Source organism: Zonotrichia leucophrys, chromosome 27 (assembly GCF_028769735.1).
Source record: "Zonotrichia leucophrys gambelii isolate GWCS_2022_RI chromosome 27, RI_Zleu_2.0, whole genome shotgun sequence".
Taxonomy (NCBI): domain Eukaryota; kingdom Metazoa; phylum Chordata; class Aves; order Passeriformes; family Passerellidae; genus Zonotrichia; species Zonotrichia leucophrys.
The window spans coordinates 155,246-173,169 of record NC_088196.1 but is presented as its reverse complement, the minus strand read 5'-3'; the positions used below and the strand labels follow the sequence as shown (position 1 = coordinate 173,169).

Sequence of the window (17,924 nt, the reverse complement as noted above, 5' to 3'; positions counted from 1 at the left end):
GTAGACTGATGGTGTTTGTTATTTGTGCACAAACATGTGCAAACCTTTTTGCTGGTTTATTCAGTTTACTCTTTATTCCTTGCACAGCAACAGCAACCAAAGAATCACAGAATCACAAAGACCTAAACTCTTGGGACGGTCTTTTAGATTATCTAATCTAAATAAAATTCATGCTGTGTGTGTGAATTAGAATCATAGAATCACAGAATAACCTGAGTTGGAGAGGACTCCCAAGGATCCTTAAGTCCAGCTCAGGGCCATCAGCAGTTTTATAGGAAATGAGACATGACCATTTTTGGTACCGGCTTTGTTTTTTATGTATCTTTAATTTGTAATAAGCAGTTCCTTCTGCTCAAGATTCTTTCATAGGGAAATTGGCTTATGAGTTTTTCATTAAATTTATCAGGTAACAACTGCTTTAGGCCTTGTTTCAAGTACCTGGACTCTGTGCCTTATCAACAGAGGGAAGTTGGGACATTTCAAGATGAGCGCTGGATGAGCTGAATGCTCTCACCTCTCAATTTACTGAGTGAGGTCTCCCTGCACAGCCATAGGACTCAGTCCCTCCTTTTTCAAGTTGAGGTTGTTGATGCTCTGGAGGCCTCCTGCACTAACCTTGTGTGAAAGTACTGTGTAGAGCATAATTGGTGTTGCAGAAATCCTCCTGAGGTATGCTTTGAACTCAATTTAGGTTTAGAAGAAGATATTTGTATGCTGTCACATGCAGGTCTTGTTTACAGAGTGAACAGATGCAATTGATAACCATGTCATAGCTTTGTGTTCACATATGATGCTTTTACCAAATTCCTTGTTGGTAGTAATGAGATGGTTAATATAGTGATAAATTTTCTAGTCTTAAAGACTTAAGTGTGTCATTGCATTTCACTAGTGATGGGCTCTGTCACTCTTTTAGTGTAAGGCTTTGCTCTGTCCTACGTAGCATGCTTGGCATGGAAAAGAGGTTGAAAACAATATGAAACTTCTTTTGACCTCCCACCTAGAGCAGAAATTTTGCACATAATTTACTATCAATAAAATAGGGATTATTTTTCTGATCCCATTGCTTCTCCTAACTACATGTGAGGTTGCAAATATGATAAAGTAAATTTCCAAAGGTTTCCCTGGAAGCCACTTGACAGAACCTGAAACAGGAGAAAGTTCTGAATCTCGGGTCATTGCTCTGTTCACTGGCTGTGTGGCCAGGTGTGCTTCTAGTCTCAGAGTGAATAGCTGGATTGAATTATCCAGCATTTATTTTAAAGAAAAATTTGAAAGTGAGTCAGTAAAGTGAACTTTACACAGAAAAATAAGATGTGGAATATTTGGGCTTCACTTTTCTATATTTAGATTATGGTTTAGCTGTCTTCTTTAAAAGTCAGTCAGTAGCCTATATAGATGTTATTAGGAACTTGAATTTGAAATTAATGGATATTGTTGAGGTTTAAGGTTTTGTTCTCCTTTAGACTGATTATTAAAAAATATAGGTTGCAGAGTTTATCTAAAAATTTTTGTGCTGGCTGTTGATCTACTCTGTGGAGTTGTTACTTCCACTGGCAATGTGCATACTTTAGATTGTTCACTTTATGATGTTTGGAAACCTAATGTGTTGAGTCTTCCTTTTTCCTGCAGGTTAACATTAGCAGAATACCATGAACAGGAGGAAATCTTCAAACTCCGGCTAGGTCATCTTAAAAAGGTAAGAACTAGTTGCAGCAAAGGCTTTTTGTGCAGTATTCTGTGAACAAGAACATTTCTCTGTAGAGGTCACTACTCGTTTGATAATCAAGAGGGTTTTGCAGTTGTAAGGATTAGCCAGAATTTTGTAATAATTTTTTGGGGGCAGTGATATTCACAGAAGATGGTCTTTGCTTCAATAAATAGCTTTCTCTGTTCTTACAGTTAGGTTGTCGTGCAGAAATTCTACTTTTTTGATACATCTTCTGTCACTGTGACCTGTCTAGTGGTGAACTCTGAATGTGTATAACATGAGGGAACAGTAAGGAATGGACCAAGGGAAGAAAATTATAAAAACACAACAAAAAAATGCAAGTCATTGACTTGTTCAGTTCTTTGCAATATTGAGTAATCAGTGTTATCACTCCAATAAAATCTCTTGGGCTGTTGCAAGCCAGTCCTGTTCAGGCAGCAGCACTGCACGTTTGTTCTCAAATACCTTGGCCTCAGTAGAAACTGTACCTGCAGGTGAGGTTATATTTAAATAAGCTGTTGGTTACCTTGAAAGTGATTGCAATGACCTATAAATAAGTTTTCTGGAACACTTCAAGAGATGAAATATTGGGAAAAAATGTAGATGTCTTCTGCCATTTCCTGGTTAGGTGTGATCTTTGCTAAGGTCAAGGAGTTTTCTTTTGGAAATGAACCAAAGAAGAAGTAAATGTCTTGCTGGAGTGCCTCTTCCTTTCTCAGGTGGTGCTCGAGCTCTGCATTTAGTTTTTTTCCTGTAACCTTGACACACAAGCTGAATGCAAGGCCTCATTAATGTGTCTGTACTCCTTGTTATTTTCTGTGGAAGGGAAAGGTTACTGCACGCCCAGAATCTGCTGACAGTCTGCCCATTATGCTTTATTGACCTGTGAACAAAGAGAAGTGACACAGGCAAGAGAATGCTGCTGGCATGGTGGCTCTACAGGTCCCATATTGCTCCAGGGGATTAACTGCAGGTCCATCTATCCTGGCATAACATTGCCACCCTAGAATGGAGGAATCCATTTGGAAATGGACCTTAATAGAAAACGAAGTAATGTGTTGGGATCGTGGCATTGTCTGAAGCTGTGCTTACACTTCTCCACTTTTGGAAGCTGGCTCATTCTTTATGTCTAAAAATAGAACTAGTTGGAAAGGAAAGGAGCAGAGTCACAAGACAGATGGGTAACAGTGTCCCCTGAGTCACATACACAAATTGTACTGCTCAGGGAGCATGTTTGAATTGAGATTTGCAGCCCTGGCCACAGTGATGTGAATTCTCATGTAATTTTTGAGGGCACCAAAACTTCCAGCTAGACAAACACTATGTCAGAACTCCCATGTGGCATTGAGGAACACTCTGACCTTTTTGAGTAGTTACCACTAGTAGAATATAATGTCATTCTCTCACACTTCCCATCCTGTCCAGATGCTGCCCCATCCCACATGTCATCTTGACATCCCTGCACTAACTGCTGAGGGTTGTCTTCTTTCTCTTGTCCCACCAGAACTGAAATTCCTTCAAAAACAGCTGCATGGCACTTCTGTGGGGAAAGAGCAAGACCAGAGCAACAAGACTTCTTAATTACAGAAACTATTATAAGCAAGGAGGTGTAAAGATATGTCTCCTCCTGTAGGTGTGAATAGAACTGCCCAGTCAGTTTCCATTCCTGTTACTCGCCACATGACTGCAAATTGACTCTGACCATCTCTCTGATCTCCCAGACACGTTTTATGCCAACAACCTCTTCAAAAGTGGAATTCCATTTGTGTTTCCATAAGTCAGGTGGAAACACTAGCTGCAGTACCTTACAGAGTGTTGTGTTTTCCTTTTGGTTTTTCCTTGTGCAGGAAGAAGCTGAGATCCAGGCAGAACTGGAACGACTAGAGAGGGTTAGAAATCTGCACATCAGGGAATTGAAAAGGATACACAATGAAGATAATTCACAGTAAGCACATAGGATTCAGGGATAAGAACTTAAAGTAATTTTTTATTTGTTCTTTTCATAACGAGAAACAATCTTTTCATAATCTCTTACGTAATCCTTTTAAAACTGATTTTATAACTCAATAGTCGCTTCATTGTGGGGTGGTACAGGTGTAGCTTTAAGTTCATGTAAGACAGGCTTCCACATTCATCAAGGTACCCTTAAATAGCCTTTCATTAGTGCAGAGTGATCAAATAGCATCAAATTTGTCAGTCATTAACACAATTATATTTCTCTGTCTGAAAGTGAAAATGTAATTTCTTAGCTGTGCAGTAGCTGTAATTTATTGTGCAGAGGAGGTCATTGTTTCTGTCTTCTTACACTGTGTCTTTCTTACCAGATTTAAAGACCATCCAACGCTAAATGATAGATATTTGTTGCTACATCTTCTGGGTAGAGGTGGCTTCAGTGAAGTATATAAGGTAACTTGGAAATGGCAATCTCGTGTAATCTGGATCTGCAGGAAGCAGACTTTTTACTCTTGTTTTCTCAGTGCTGTACAAGTTATGGAGGGAAGAAAGGAGTACAAAACTCATGGTGCATCTGGCTTGTATTAGACATCAGAGTTGAGATTTTCAGGTGCTCACCTTGTCCTCAGGGGTCAAATTTCCTTGAAATGAGTGTCAAAAAGTGTTGCACCAAGTCTTCAATTTTTGTTAGGACAGAGAAGCAAACCATTTGTTTCTTCAAATGCTGTGCACAAGTACCTGCAGTGGCTAAGCCTTACTGAGATGGCACATCAAGTCTGAACATCTCTGTAAGTAAGTGAAAATAGCTCCAATAATAAGAGCAAAGCCTGTACTTCCTGAGGCTATAAGGCTCTTGTGCCTCTTTTTCTTGTGCCTTCATTTCACCCTCTGAAATAGCAGACTGGGGGCAATGTGTGTGTGTTTGTGTAGTTTTGGGAATTCCTTAGAGCTGAGAATTCCTGGTGTCAACACTCTTTAACAGCCAAGACCTGGGGTACTTTGGTTCTTGTTATTTGACTATTACACTTAGAGCTATTCCACTTCTCAGTATACCCCATTTGTACTCAGAAGTTTGGAATTCATGTTGCATTTGGCTAGAATGGAAATAATTGTGCCAGTGCAAATATTGGAAACTTCATGTGCTTTATTGTTTTGATGCAGCACTAAAATAAGAACCTAAACTAAGGGGACTAGACTGCTCAGATGGAGGGGAAAAGTGTGAGCTGTGTCTGAGTACTTTGAACTGCTTTGCTGACTAAGCAGAAAGTTTGGGTTCCACAGATGAAAGCAAGAGGGCATGAGTGTTTCCTACCTGCCTGCTCTTAAGAGTTGTAACTGTTATTAAAACAAAGAAGTCGTAGCCCTTCCTCTTGGCCAATCTATTAAGCATTAGGAATTAAGTGACAACTTTTGAGATGAACACACATTATGCCTGTTTGCTTACCACAGCATTTTGTCCTGGCCTGGAAATCATTATATTATTGTTGCTGCTCTCAGGCAAGGTAGAAGATTTTCTGCATTGCTTCGTGAGTGCATTTTCAGAGGTCCATTCTTTAAGGACTGTTTAAATAATAAAGAAGTGGAGGGAAGGATAAAGCACAGGATCACACAGCTCTGCTGAATTCTTGAATTCTCCAGTTTTTACATATGCTGAAACATGATGTTTTAAGTTGGAGAGCTGAGCTACCAGTGTGAAACAAAGCATTGAAAAATCTTCTGTATTTTGAGGGTTCTTTTTTATTAACTCAGGTGTAGAAAATGAATTTTGGACTTGGGGGAGTAATAGCAGGGTCTTTCCCAGTATAAAAACTGTCTATGTTTTGGTAATTTAGTCTTCCTGGTCCTTTTGCAACTCTGATTGTAAAATGCCAAAATCAATGCAGTGTGAGTTAGATCCCATGGGGAAGGTCAGATCAAAGTGCAGAATATTCAGTTGTTTTCAAAGTTGCTTGAATTCATTAGGGCAACTTATCAAATGAAAATGTGGGTTTGCTTTTCCCTCACTGTTTTAATGCTGATTTCCTGGGTGGGGATGTTGGTTTGTTAGAGCTTGTCTGCTTTTGCAGTATTAGACTTCAGGCTGTGATTCCTACTGATTTTCAGCTCTTCTCTCTGCAGGCATTTGATTTAACAGAACAGAGATATGTAGCTGTGAAAATACACCAGTTAAATAAGAACTGGAGGGATGAGAAGAAAGAAAACTATCACAAGTAAGTGAGTTTGTAAAGCAGCCAGCAACGTTCCCAATTCCTCCTGCATTTGGTTATCCAGTGCCTGTGAAGAGGCTGCCAATTTTTTTCCTATCTTTGCTGCATTTCAAAAGCCACTTTCTATCCCAGTAGCTACTTGCAAAAGTTCTGGTCGATTAGAAATATTTTAAATATGTGCATATGCACGCAAAGTTTTGTATAAGCCCTGTGCCTCTGCATTTTAAAGCATCAGTGCTCTGTGAGAAAAGTGCTGAAGTGGCTTCTCTCTGAAATCTTCAAGCAGTTCCATGGGAAATAGTTTTTCCTCCCCATCTTTCAGGTACACACCTGCATTGTGCTCTCTGGAAGCCTCCCCCTTCTCTTTGTTTCCTAGAATAAGTGGTCGTAATTGTGACTTTCCACTACCTGAAGGGAGCCTGCAAGAAAGATGAAAATAAACTTATTTACAAGGGCCTGGAGTAGCAGGACAAAGGAGGAATGGCTTCAGCCTGAAAGACAGCAGGGTTAAAATAAAGTAATTTCTTCATGGGAAGAAATTCTTTACTGAAAGCTTTTTGCTGTTGGTAACTCTTGCTCCCTAATGCCATGGGTTAGATAACTCTGTATAGTAACAGCCAAGCCTTATCCAAGATAAAGCTATGTTCTTAATTCCCCAACAAGTCACTGGGACAAATTAAGCTGAATTTGAAGCCTGGAAATCAGGCTGCTAAGCATCATGGAATTCTAGAACTTGCTGATTTTTGTATTGAGCTTTCTTGAATCTCTTAAGGATTTATGAGGCTATTCTATTTTGGCACAGTACCATTAATCAAGATGAGTTATTTTGTAGCATTGCCAGGGTTGGAGCTGCACTGGGGTTTTGTGGTTCCTAAGAGCTGTTCTGTGCAGTTCCTCCTTCACTTGATTTGTCTGAAGCTGTCTGAGGAACGTGCATGGGTTTGATTGAAGCTGGATGCTGTGTGGTGTGTCTAGATTCACTATCTGGAGAAATTAGAATTAAGTTACTTGTATGACTAATGCTCAGACTTTGCTGTTTTCAGACATGCATGTAGAGAGTACAGAATTCACAAAGAACTGGATCACCCTCGAATAGTTAAACTATATGACTACTTCTCACTGGATACTGACTCGTAAGTTGTGTTGCTCTGTCCTTTCCCATCGTTTGACCAATTCACTAAAGACAAAGTATTTAAAACTTTTTCAGGAAAGTCCAGAAGGTGTCCACACCAATGTTAGACTTCACTGCTGAGATAACCAAGGTGTACTTACAGCATACACTGGTTTTCTGGAGACTTCAGCTCACAAACTAATGTGGTGTATTTTGTCAGATGTGGTGCTTTACTGGTAAATCCTGCTCTTGACCCTGGGCAAATGCCACAGCTGGTTCTGCTTTCAGCCTCTGGGTCTTCTATGGGGAATCTTGGACCTTTGTACTGTTGAGCATTGAGGCCTGTGCTCCTGGTAGCTTAGTTTTAGAAAGGGATTCATAGGCTGAAGGACTCTTAATGTAATATATTGGCCAAATGGGTGAGTTACAGACAAGCAGTAACAGTGTTCTGGTTTATATCAGGGGCCTTAATTGCAACAACTCCTGTTTTTCTTTCAGGTTTTGTACAGTGTTAGAATACTGTGAGGGGAATGATCTGGACTTCTACCTGAAACAGCACAAGCTAATGTCGGAGAAAGAGGCACGATCCATTATCATGCAGATTGTGAATGCTTTAAAATACTTAAATGAAATCAAACCTCCCATCATACACTATGACCTTAAACCAGGTATGCGGTGCTGGCATGCTTAAGGATGCTAAGGAAATGTAATGGGTTACAGATAATATGAGGCAGTTTCCTTTGTTCAAACAGCAGAAAGAAGACAGGGCTGTCTGGGAAAGCTAACTTGCAGCAAGAAAAAAAAAAATGTAAAATGCATAGAACCTTTGGAAAGCGTGTAAAGGATGTTTTCTGCCAGAATTGCAACATAAAACAGAGGAGTAACATGTAAAACAAGGAGATGTAACATTTTCAAGAATGAGACCTTGAACCACCAAGTGGCTCTGTTAGTTTTCTTAATGTCCTGCTTGTATTCCGCTTCAAGAGCTTGTTATTGCTTCATAAAGTCTCCCACAATTACTTCATGTTCCCATTCTTCTGGCTTATTCTTTCTGTAATCATCTGGCTGAGAATTTGATGGCAGAAGCTAATTTTGAAATGTTTGTTTTTTCATATTGTGTGTCAGCTCCCAAAGCTGAGGACGCACAATCAGACAGCTCAGGTTTGCCTTTGAGTTAATTCAGTTACATCTGCCAGGGTGAAGATCCTCCCCAGATGGTGTTGTACATTTTCCTTTTACTGCTGGGGCAGAGCCACAAGGGAGAAAATGGAAATGCTTCATTTTGCAATGATGCATATTGGCTACATAGCTTTTTTCCTAATCCAGTAAACTGCCCAAAGAGATGGATGAATTATCCCTAGCTGGTCTCCCTGTACTGGTGGCACCTCATCAGCATTGTGTAACTGGTTTGTGATGTGGTTTGTTGCATCAGCTTGAGGAATGTGTACAGGAGGTGGTGCTGTTGCACTGGTTGTAGTGACCCCGTTTCCTCCCCGGCTGTTCCCAAGTTGTGTGGGTTCTGCCTGCAGCTGCCTAGAGCTGTGATTGATCTGCTGCCATCACACACAGTTTTGCTACTTTATTGTAGGCTTGGAGAAAAGCAGTGATGATCTGACTTCTTGATGGGTTTATAAAAGACTCTTGCCTAAGCAGTAATTGTCCTTTTTGAGCTTAGAAAGTCACTGTAAGGAAGGAGAAAATTTCTGGCATGTTGAGAAGACACAGGGCAAGTCAAAACTTACGGGCAGAATGAGTCATAACTGTGTATGTGTACTTCTCTCCTTAATCCTCCTTTTTGACCTGCCCTTCCAACAAGATCTTTGGGAGGGGTCAAAGCCTGGGCTTGAAGTTCATTTGGCTAACAGGGCTCAGGATCTGGAGGCTCCAAGCAATATGAGATCACTTAGGTCATTCAAGACAAGCAGATCAGCTCTAGCACTTGGTAGTCCCCGAGTTGTCTCTGAAGTTCAGGATTTTGAGAGTTAAAGCATCTGGTGCAGCTCACTGTAGGTCCCTTGTCCTTGTGCAGGGCTCAATGCAATTTTATTCTTGATAAATCTGTATCCTAAGGGCTGTTTTCTTCCTCTCTCTAGGTAACATTCTTTTAGTCAATGGTACTGCATGTGGAGAGATAAAAATCACAGATTTTGGACTTTCCAAAATCATGGACGATGACAGCTACAACTCAGTTGATGGCATGGAGCTGACATCGCAGGGGGCTGGTACTTACTGGTAAGCAATTTCTGGGGCACTTGCAAGTTAAGATCAAGAGCAGTTTATAAACAGCTTTGGAAGTGTGTCAGCTCTGTGTGTGCTGCTATTAACTGGACACACTTGAGGTTTGAGACCCTGGCAACTGTTTTTGTTGTCACACAGCTCTTTTTGAGGCTGGCAGATTTTTACTGTTCAACAGGTCAGTGTTTGAAAACCAGCTCATATTCAAAAGGCTGGTGAAAAGCTGCCTATGCTGCTGAGATAGCGAGCTCTGAAGTGAGGCTTGGCTGCTCTTTCACAATCCAGAGTGGCTCCGTCTCGCATCTTAAGCAAGAACAAGGGAAATACTGTATCTATTTGAAAATTCAGGTGGATCAGGGAGATAAAGAGTATTCTTCTGAAATTAGGAGGTAATGATCCCTAGCTAGCTCTCGAAAAATACGTAAATCTCATGGTGTTGTCTATTCACTTGAAAGTCATGTTTTCAGCAATTCTTTGTCTTCTGTGCCAAGTGTCACTGTATCGCCCTTGGCTGAGAGCAGACACTTGGTGAGTGCCACCGAGTGTGACTCTTAGATGTCACCCAAGCTGCAAACTGTCACCATGGGCAACAGAAAATTTGTTCGGCCATTCTGTGTTGTACAGCTTTGTTTTGTTCCTAAAAATTAAACTAGCTGTACCCTGAGTGAAGCTGAGTGTCTTTAACTGGGGCATGGCATATGGGGTTGTGTTTCTAGAAATATGTATTTTGGCTGTGTGCTTGTCATTGTGGAATTATTGGCCAAGCCCTTTCAACAGCAAATACAAGTTGTGAAGGTAAAAGAGAATGGGGCTTGTTTTACGTGCTCTGGTGAAAAGAAACTGACTGTGCTGACTAGCTCAGAACACAAGCGTCTGGAGAGTCCTTGGGATCACTGTTCCCAGAAGGAGTAGGCATTGGTGATCTTGGCCCAGAGATGCACAGGAATGAAATGGGACCCTTGAGTCCCAAGCCAGTATCTGATCATAGAATTTTCTGTTCCAAAGGAAATCATAGATAATACTTGAAGCTGCTGCTCATAACTTCTTAACACTTCCTTCTAATCAGGTATTTACCACCAGAATGTTTTGTGGTTGGGAAAGAACCTCCAAAGATTTCAAATAAAGTTGATGTCTGGTCAGTGGGAGTCATCTTCTATCAGTGTCTATATGGCAGAAAGGTAAGAAGGTGTTTAATTTCTTAGTGGTGTTTCCCAAACTTTTTGGGAGGCAACCCAGGCTTCTGCTTCCTTCTCCACAGACTTAGAATGTGCTCCCTTGTCTGCTTGCCATCAGTTCCAGGGCAGAGTGCATGCTAATGGAAGTGGGGAGCATAGACTAGGCTGTGTTGTGCTCTACCTTTAGCATTTCCTTCAGAAAAGACATTCTGCAGAACATCTCTTTCCACTGGGCATTTTCCCACTGAGGCTGCTTTGGGCAGGACAGGTGTGTCATTTGTCATGTGAGGTTTTTGGTCTGGTCTTGTCTGTGACACTTTCCATGCCCTGAGTCTTTGTTGGTCTTGATGGCTGCAAGTGCTATGGGGGGGGGGGGAAGTAGACCCACTTTAGGAGTTTTTAGGATGACTTTTTTGGAAGGGAAAAGCGTGGATCAGGAAAAGGTCATTTGTCAGCTTTATGACAACAAGAAAGATAGGATGGAGAAGGGAAAGGAGTCGATGGGCTCTTGTTTTCAGGAGTCCCTGGTAACTAAATGTTGTGAAAGCTGGGGCTGACACACGTGCTGCTCAGTGCTGTCAGTCAGACACATGGGACCTACCCAGCAGAGATGAGTGGGTGAATCTCTGCTAGCTCAGGTGGATGGCAATGGTCTAACAGACCCACAAGGTCTGGAAGCAGGTGGAGATCCCTGCTGGGCAAGCCAGGCATGTTCCAGCTTGATCCCTTTTGTTCATTGGAGCATGGGAGCAATGTGTCCTGGTTCTCTGGTATCCGCAGCACCTTCCCAGCAGTTGTGGGCTGCTTGGCTGGAAAAATGCTGATGTCAGGTGATGATAAACAGTAGAGCTATGGGATTTTTATGCCTGTCACCAACCTTTAACGACATTTTGTTTCTTTTGGTAGCCCTTCGGTCACAACCAGTCACAACAGGACATCTTGCAGGAGAACACAATCCTGAAAGCTACTGAGGTGCAGTTCCCTCCAAAACCAGTAGTCACACCAGAAGCAAAGGTAACTAAATCTGCTTGAGGTTCAGGCAGCACAGGCAGTTCCAGCCTCCTGATTTTCATAAAGCCAGCAGGAGTTCTGTGTTTAATGCTCACCTATCACACAGTCATCAGTGGCTTTGCATGTCCCATCCTTGGAGGTGGTCAAGGCCAGGCTGGATGGAGCTCTGAGCAGCCTGGTGTAGTGAAAGGTGTCCCTGCCCATGGCAGGGAGGTTGGAATGACATGAGCTATAAGAATCCAAACCGTTCTGTGATTCCATGATTACTGCAGCTGTCAGGCTGAGCACTGAACACTGGGTGACTCTGCCCATGCTTCTCCTGGTCCAAATTGAAATTTAGTGCGGGAGCTGGGCTGTGTCTAGGGAAGGAATTTTGGCACTGAGGTTGTCACACTGGCCCCACTCCCAAAGAATCAAAAGCTTCCTGTTTCTGTCATAGAAACTAATTCTTGCTTTGGCTTTGGGGTGCTGCAGGCATTCATCAGGCGGTGTCTGGCCTATCGGAAGGAGGACAGGATAGATGTCCAGCAGCTGGCCTGTGACCCCTACTTGCTGCCTCACATCCGCAAATCTGTATCCACAAGCAGCCCAGCTGGAGCTGCAATTGCATCAACCTCTGGATCATCCAATAACAGCTCTTCAAACTGAGACAGAATAATAGGCCAAAAACTGCTTGAGAAACCGGCAAAAAGACTTTCAGAAACACCTTTGGAACAGAGGAATCCACAAGGGTCTCAAGAAACCTGTACCAGGTGCTTTTTTCTCTTGCTTTTTTCCATCCATAGAGCATGACAACATCAACTCTCATCAAGAAAGCCTTCAGCATCTAGGCCGAGCCATGTGGATAGGAGATGGCTTGAGGTTTATCCAGTTCAGTGACCACAAAAGGGTGGCTGCTCTGAGCAAGGAGGGGAAACTGAAGAAAAAATAAACAAAAAGACATGGTTCCATGTACTGTGAACTTCTGAACGTGCAGCCTTGGGGAATCCAGGACGCCGTGTGTGCTTCATATGAAGAATGTGGACTTTGGAAAAAAGACTGGGCTAGTCCAGTGTTGATATTTAAACATTGTTCTTTTTCTTTTAATAAAGTTTAGGTAACATCTCCTTGAAAAGCTCGAAGCACCAAGGTTCAGCTGGGGATGGTATATGACTCTTTGCCCTTTGGAGGGGAAAAAAGTTGATCCTGCCTGTTCATGGCACTAGAGTTAGTGTTTTACCCCTAATTAATTTCAATTTTTTTAAAATAACAATTTTTTGGAAGAAAACAGTTTTCTGGTCTTAGTGAAACCCGTATTAGCAGGTATGTGGCAGTGTCCATTCTGCAACTGGTGCAGCTTTCTGCTCCTTTGGGACAGCCTCTTAGGAATGATTCACCTTCTCAAGAGGGTGGTGAAGCCCTAGGAGGACAGGCCTGCGTCACTCTGTGATCAGAGTGGATCACAGCTCAGGCTGCCACAAGGTCTCAGCTGCTGCTTCATTGCTCTCCCAACGGTTGCACTGTTTTAATGTGTTGAAGTGCTGCTGGTTTTGCAGACCCAGCCCATCATGCTCACATTGCTTTCCACACTTGTGAGCCTGATCTTGGCTGGCAGGCAGAGAGCAAGTGGGGATTGAAGCATGGCTCAGGTGTCACAGGTCTGATCTGTGCCCACACAGCTCTCTATTGCTCTTGTTCATGTTAGAGTGTTCTGAAGCTGAAGCTTTGTCTGCTCCTCTCTGTTGGCTGACTTGGCAGCAAAGCTTCCTATCTCCCTCAACAGTTTTCAAACTTGCTGACTTGTGAAACTTGCTGCCATCACTGCATCAGATTTCAGATGGCAGGGAATGAGATAATGTTCTTGAAAGGAGCAAACACCCTAATTATTGTCTCCCTCCTGTAATCTGTGTGGAGGGGTCTTTACCTTCAGCTGGATCTGCCTGCTGTGTAGTGGGAGCCTCCCACTCTGCTTCCTTTTCCCTCCCACATAGAAGGAAAACTGAAAACACAAAAAGCGCAGCAATTGAACATGTGGCAGCCAGGTTGGAGTGCTCCTAACATGTGGCGGGAGTTCTTAGCCAGAAATATTTAAAGATGCAGTGTCAAGGAGCAGAGTTTGTCCCGGGGGGAGACGAGCCCTGCACTACTGCAATTCAGGATGCTGGTTAAAAAACAAACCACCCTGTGCACACTTCCCAACCCAGTCCCTGCACCACTGTGGGCTGGGGGATCCTTTGTGGGACAGCTCCAGGATTGTACCCACAGCTGTAGCAGGCTGTTTGGGTGGTTCTGTTACCCCACTGGCATCTCCTGGCAAGTGCTGTTCTCCCATCATGCACTCAGAACTGCCACTTGTCCGCCTTATTGTAAGCCATCATCTGCAAATACTGTGCTTAAACCTGATCAGGAACTTGTTAACTGAGAAATGGAGCAGTCTGTTGGAGTTAAGCAACAGGCCAGGGAAGTGGAGAACTGCTGCTTTGATTTTCCTTACTATTTTTGTAGTGACTCTTGGGCTTCTAATTGGATTTACTCCCTTGCAGCTGCATTTAGGGTGGTGTCTAAACTGCTGTAATGTTTTATACAAAGAACAAAAATACTGCATCTTTAAATCCTCAGCCATCCTCTCTTAGCCCTTTCCATGCCTGCTGCTCTAAGCCAGAAGTTAATTGTCCAGCAAGGAGCTTCAAAATGTTTATTAAGCCTCTGTCAGGAGAAATCAGGGTTGGTGCTTCATCCCATTTGCCGAAACTGGTGATTTGGTATCTGTCCACATCGGGGAGAATTCTAAAAGGGTTTTTTTCTATCCTGGTCCCATTGTTTCTTGGCCATCCAGTGTGTGCATCTCTGTGGGTGTGATTAGTTTTGTGTCAAAAGCATTTATTCCTGCTGTGCGACACCCATTCAGAGCCAGGGGACAGTGACGGCTTTTTGGGGCTGATAGCAGGGAAGAACCCTGGTAGAATTCTGGCTGCAACACTTCCCTTGTTAAGATGGGTTTCACTTCCAATAACAGACCCTATTGCCACACTGTTCATTTACTTAAAGTGTATGAAGAATTTGTAACTTAAACCAGGCCAGACTGTTTTGGCTCTACCCAACAGATGAGATATGGATATTAAAATAAGTTTTAAGAAACTGATTTGCTTGGCTTTTACTGTTTTTCTGCTCTTGGCATTGGCATGAGCTCTCTTGCAGTGGCTGCACAGAGATGACACAAGACAGGATGAGGAACGATGGAGGAAGGGTGTATTCCATAGCTCAGAGCAGTGAGATCTCTGCATCAGAGGGGGAATTGCTGAAAATTACCGAGTCACTTAATTACTGATATTGATCTTGTCCTGGAACATAAATTAGAAAGCTGAGGTGGATTTGTCCCTCATTTCCTGTAGAATAGCACCTGCCCTTTAGAAGCCATATAAGTCGAGGACACAAAAAAAACACCTTTTCTCTTTATGATAATCTGTGAGTCACAACCCCCCATCCACTCCCCAACCCTTGGACACCCAAATCTCCCCTCTCAGTCACCCACAATAACCACCCTGAGCAGTGATGAAACTCAGCTTCTTTAATTTCTTGGGGTTGGGCTTTGTCAGCTTTACAAAAATGCACAACAGAAAATTTAAAAGGATGGTGGCAGCTGAAGATGTTGAGTCTGTTTATATCTGGAGTGGGGAGTGCTGGGGCCCAACTCTCTCTGTTGCTCCTCCACAAGCATGTGCTGACCATCCCCAGGCATCCCCCAGGAGCCAGGGCTGCTTCCTCAGATGAACCGTCACCAGGCCCCAGGTTAACTCCTCAAACCTGACCTGACCTTCACTGTGCCTGAAGTCACACTCAGTGAGTGCAAGTGAAACCAAACACTGACTGAGCTTGGCTCCCTCTCTGGTGCTGCAATTGATTGTTTCCAGCCCCCTGTTCCAGTTCAGATGATGTGACAAATTTGGGCCAGGAGAGGCAGCAAAGATGCTTCAGTAGCATCAGCAGCAGCATCATCGTCCTGCAGTGGGTTAGGGACACACCTTGACACCCTCAGGATCAAGATTGACCAAGGGGCTGCCTCACTGGATGCTTTGCCTCCTACATTTGCATGTGGGAGTCACGCTATAAATGAGATTCCCTCTACGAAATGGGCCAGTCCCAGTTTATTTTGTGACCTGGCAAACCCACAGTGTGAGCTTTGCAACCGCTGCCACTGTCTGCCTGGGATCTGCTGCTGGAGGATGCTGTTTTATGGGTGCTACGCAAGCTTGGCTCAAGCAGCCTTAAACTAAACCTTCCTACTCACAGCTTGGAGGAGAACAGGAGACTGGAGTGTGTGGGAGCATAATTAGGCACAACCCTGACACCCAGTGAGCCTGGACCTAAGATTTGCTACCACATGCTCATGCATCTTTGCACCAAGACTGATTTTCCACAGCTGCACATGGCTCTCCCTGTGGTCTCTGCTTCTCCCTGGCCCCAGTGCTGCCCTCAGGGGCAGCTGGGTGCCCCCTGGCCATCACCCTGGGTGGGGGCAAAAGGCCAAACAAACGGAGAGCAGCTCGGCCTCCCCTCACTACATTCACATCCAGGAGCAGGCTCTTGGCCACAAGGACACTATTGTCTGTTCTGGGAGCGGGCCTGAGACACAGCCCCATTCCATGCTGTAGCTGCATGGGGGTGTGAAGGCCAGGAGAAGTTGCTGGCATGTGCTCATGCTCATGACAGAGCTCATGCTACCACCAGCTCTGTGTGCTCTTCCCTGCTCCTCTGTGCTCCCAGCCTGGATCTCCTCCTGGGATGAGTTACTGTAGTCTTTTTCTCCCTCCACCTTCAGCTGCAGCTTGTGTTTCACTCACTCTGTTGCTACTCATTTCCAAACAGATTCAGTGAAGGGGTGGCTAAAATGCTTTCAGCTGATTCAGGAAAGCCTGAAAATAGAGGTTATCCACCATCTGCCCTGCTAGTGTAGGATGAGCCTCAGCAGCCCCCAGGCCGCCCTGGCCAGGAGCTGCTTTCCCATCCTCCCTGCTTGGGCTGCAGGGATGGTGCAGAGCAGTGCCACAGTCCAAATGGAGTTAAAATATTGGGATGGAGATAAAAACACAGGAATTAAGAAAAAAATGCAGGGCTCCTGTGAGCAGCAGCAAGATGAAGACAGGGAGATCTAGCCTCATGTTCAGGCCAGATCTCCCATTCCCCCCTGGGCTGCCCTGGGAAACACCAGCAGCAAAGTTAAAAGGTGATTGGCTCTGCTTTGCATTCAGGGTAAGAAAAAAATGCAGAGCTCTGTTCAGCCCTGTCCTCTCCCGACTGAAAGCTCCGGCTGCATAAGAACCGCGAGCACGCGCTGCCCTGTCGGCAACCGCCTTGCTCTTGGCTCAGCTCCACATCAGGATCAGGACTCCAGACCTGCTTTGTTCAGCATGGGCTCATCCCAGCTCCTACTAATCCTGAAAATCCACACACTCACACCCAAACCCAGGAGACTGGCTGGGATTGATGCCAAAACCCCTCTAGGCTAAAGGAACTGGTGAGGGATGGAAGTAGAAGAGAACATGCCCGTGGCTACGAGGTAAGGCAGTGGTAGAGGCGGAAATGAAGCACTCAGGGCTAACTGGACCATGTTGCTCTTGCTGCAGAGGGCCAGGGAACAGGGTTAACATCTCTGCTCTGGGGTCTTATACCCACTTCTGGCAGGAGAAAGATGCTGTTCAGGATGTACTGTTCTCCACTACTCTCCAGCTGCTTTCCCTCCCCACTCTGCAGGCCAGTTCTGCCAATTTGCTCTTGAGTCATGCAGAGCAAGTGTTTTTCTAAAAGGAAAATTTCTTGTAAATGGCTGGAATTCTCTCTCTGCCCCTTTCCAGGAGCCCTCCAGGGGAGGCTAGGCAGCAAGGAGAGGCAACAGCTCAGAAGGCAGCACAGCTCATTAGGCAGCCCCCAGCCTTGTCTCGCCCCCGCAGCGGAAGGCCAGGATCTCAGCGCTGCTCTTCACAAGGCTGGAGCGCCCTGAAATTCCTCATGGCAGCTCCAAGTGAGCACATCTGGTTTTAATAAATTATTTGCAGCTTGAACTTGTCTGACTTTTCAGGGCTGCAGAAGACAGAGCAGCAAAGAACTCTGAGAGCTGCTGTATGGGGCACCCACAAAGGGTGCCAATCTTTTGCAGTGCTAGGAGACAGCAAATTTGGGAAGGAGGTCAGGGGGAATGAGGCTGACCAAGCACATTAAGGGAACCTGGCAAAGGTCCATTTGCTCCTTGCAAGAGCCAAAGGAACAGCTGGGCCGGAGGCAGGGAAAGGGCCCTTCATTTTGGCCAGGATCCCTGTACTCGCAGCTGAGTGTTGAGGGGGCTGATGCCAAACATTGGGAGGAGCACGGGACGCTAACAGGAGGTGCCCTACAACACTCCCTACCTGGGAGTGGAGCCTCAGCCACCAGTGCCGAGAACTGTTGTTGCAATGTTGAACCATAATGAGAAAACCAAACCCCCTGGAGCATCACTATAGGGCCCTGATGACAACCAACGTGCCCGGGTCTGTGCAGGAGCTGAGCCCCTC

The 17,924-nt window shown here is 44.4% G+C and overlaps 1 protein-coding gene across 9 annotated transcripts in view; it reads left to right on the top strand.

The window, feature by feature from the left end:
• Positions 1–14,521, top strand: part of TLK2 (tousled like kinase 2) — a 42,997-nt gene extending 28,476 nt beyond the window's left edge. For all 9 annotated transcript variants that reach the window (XM_064733579.1, XM_064733577.1, XM_064733578.1 and 6 more), the window contains 10 exons: positions 1,630–1,696; positions 3,556–3,653; positions 4,033–4,114; positions 5,780–5,871; positions 6,912–7,001; positions 7,478–7,647; positions 9,073–9,211; positions 10,281–10,392; positions 11,296–11,403; positions 11,875–14,521. In XM_064733579.1, coding sequence (XP_064589649.1) covers positions 1,630–1,696; positions 3,556–3,653; positions 4,033–4,114; positions 5,780–5,871; positions 6,912–7,001; positions 7,478–7,647; positions 9,073–9,211; positions 10,281–10,392; positions 11,296–11,403; positions 11,875–12,048 — 1,132 coding nt within the window. In that variant the 3' untranslated portion in view covers positions 12,049–14,521. The remainder of the gene's footprint in view (positions 1–1,629; positions 1,697–3,555; positions 3,654–4,032; positions 4,115–5,779; positions 5,872–6,911; positions 7,002–7,477; positions 7,648–9,072; positions 9,212–10,280; positions 10,393–11,295; positions 11,404–11,874) is intronic.
• Positions 14,522–17,924: the final 3,403 nt, after the last annotated feature.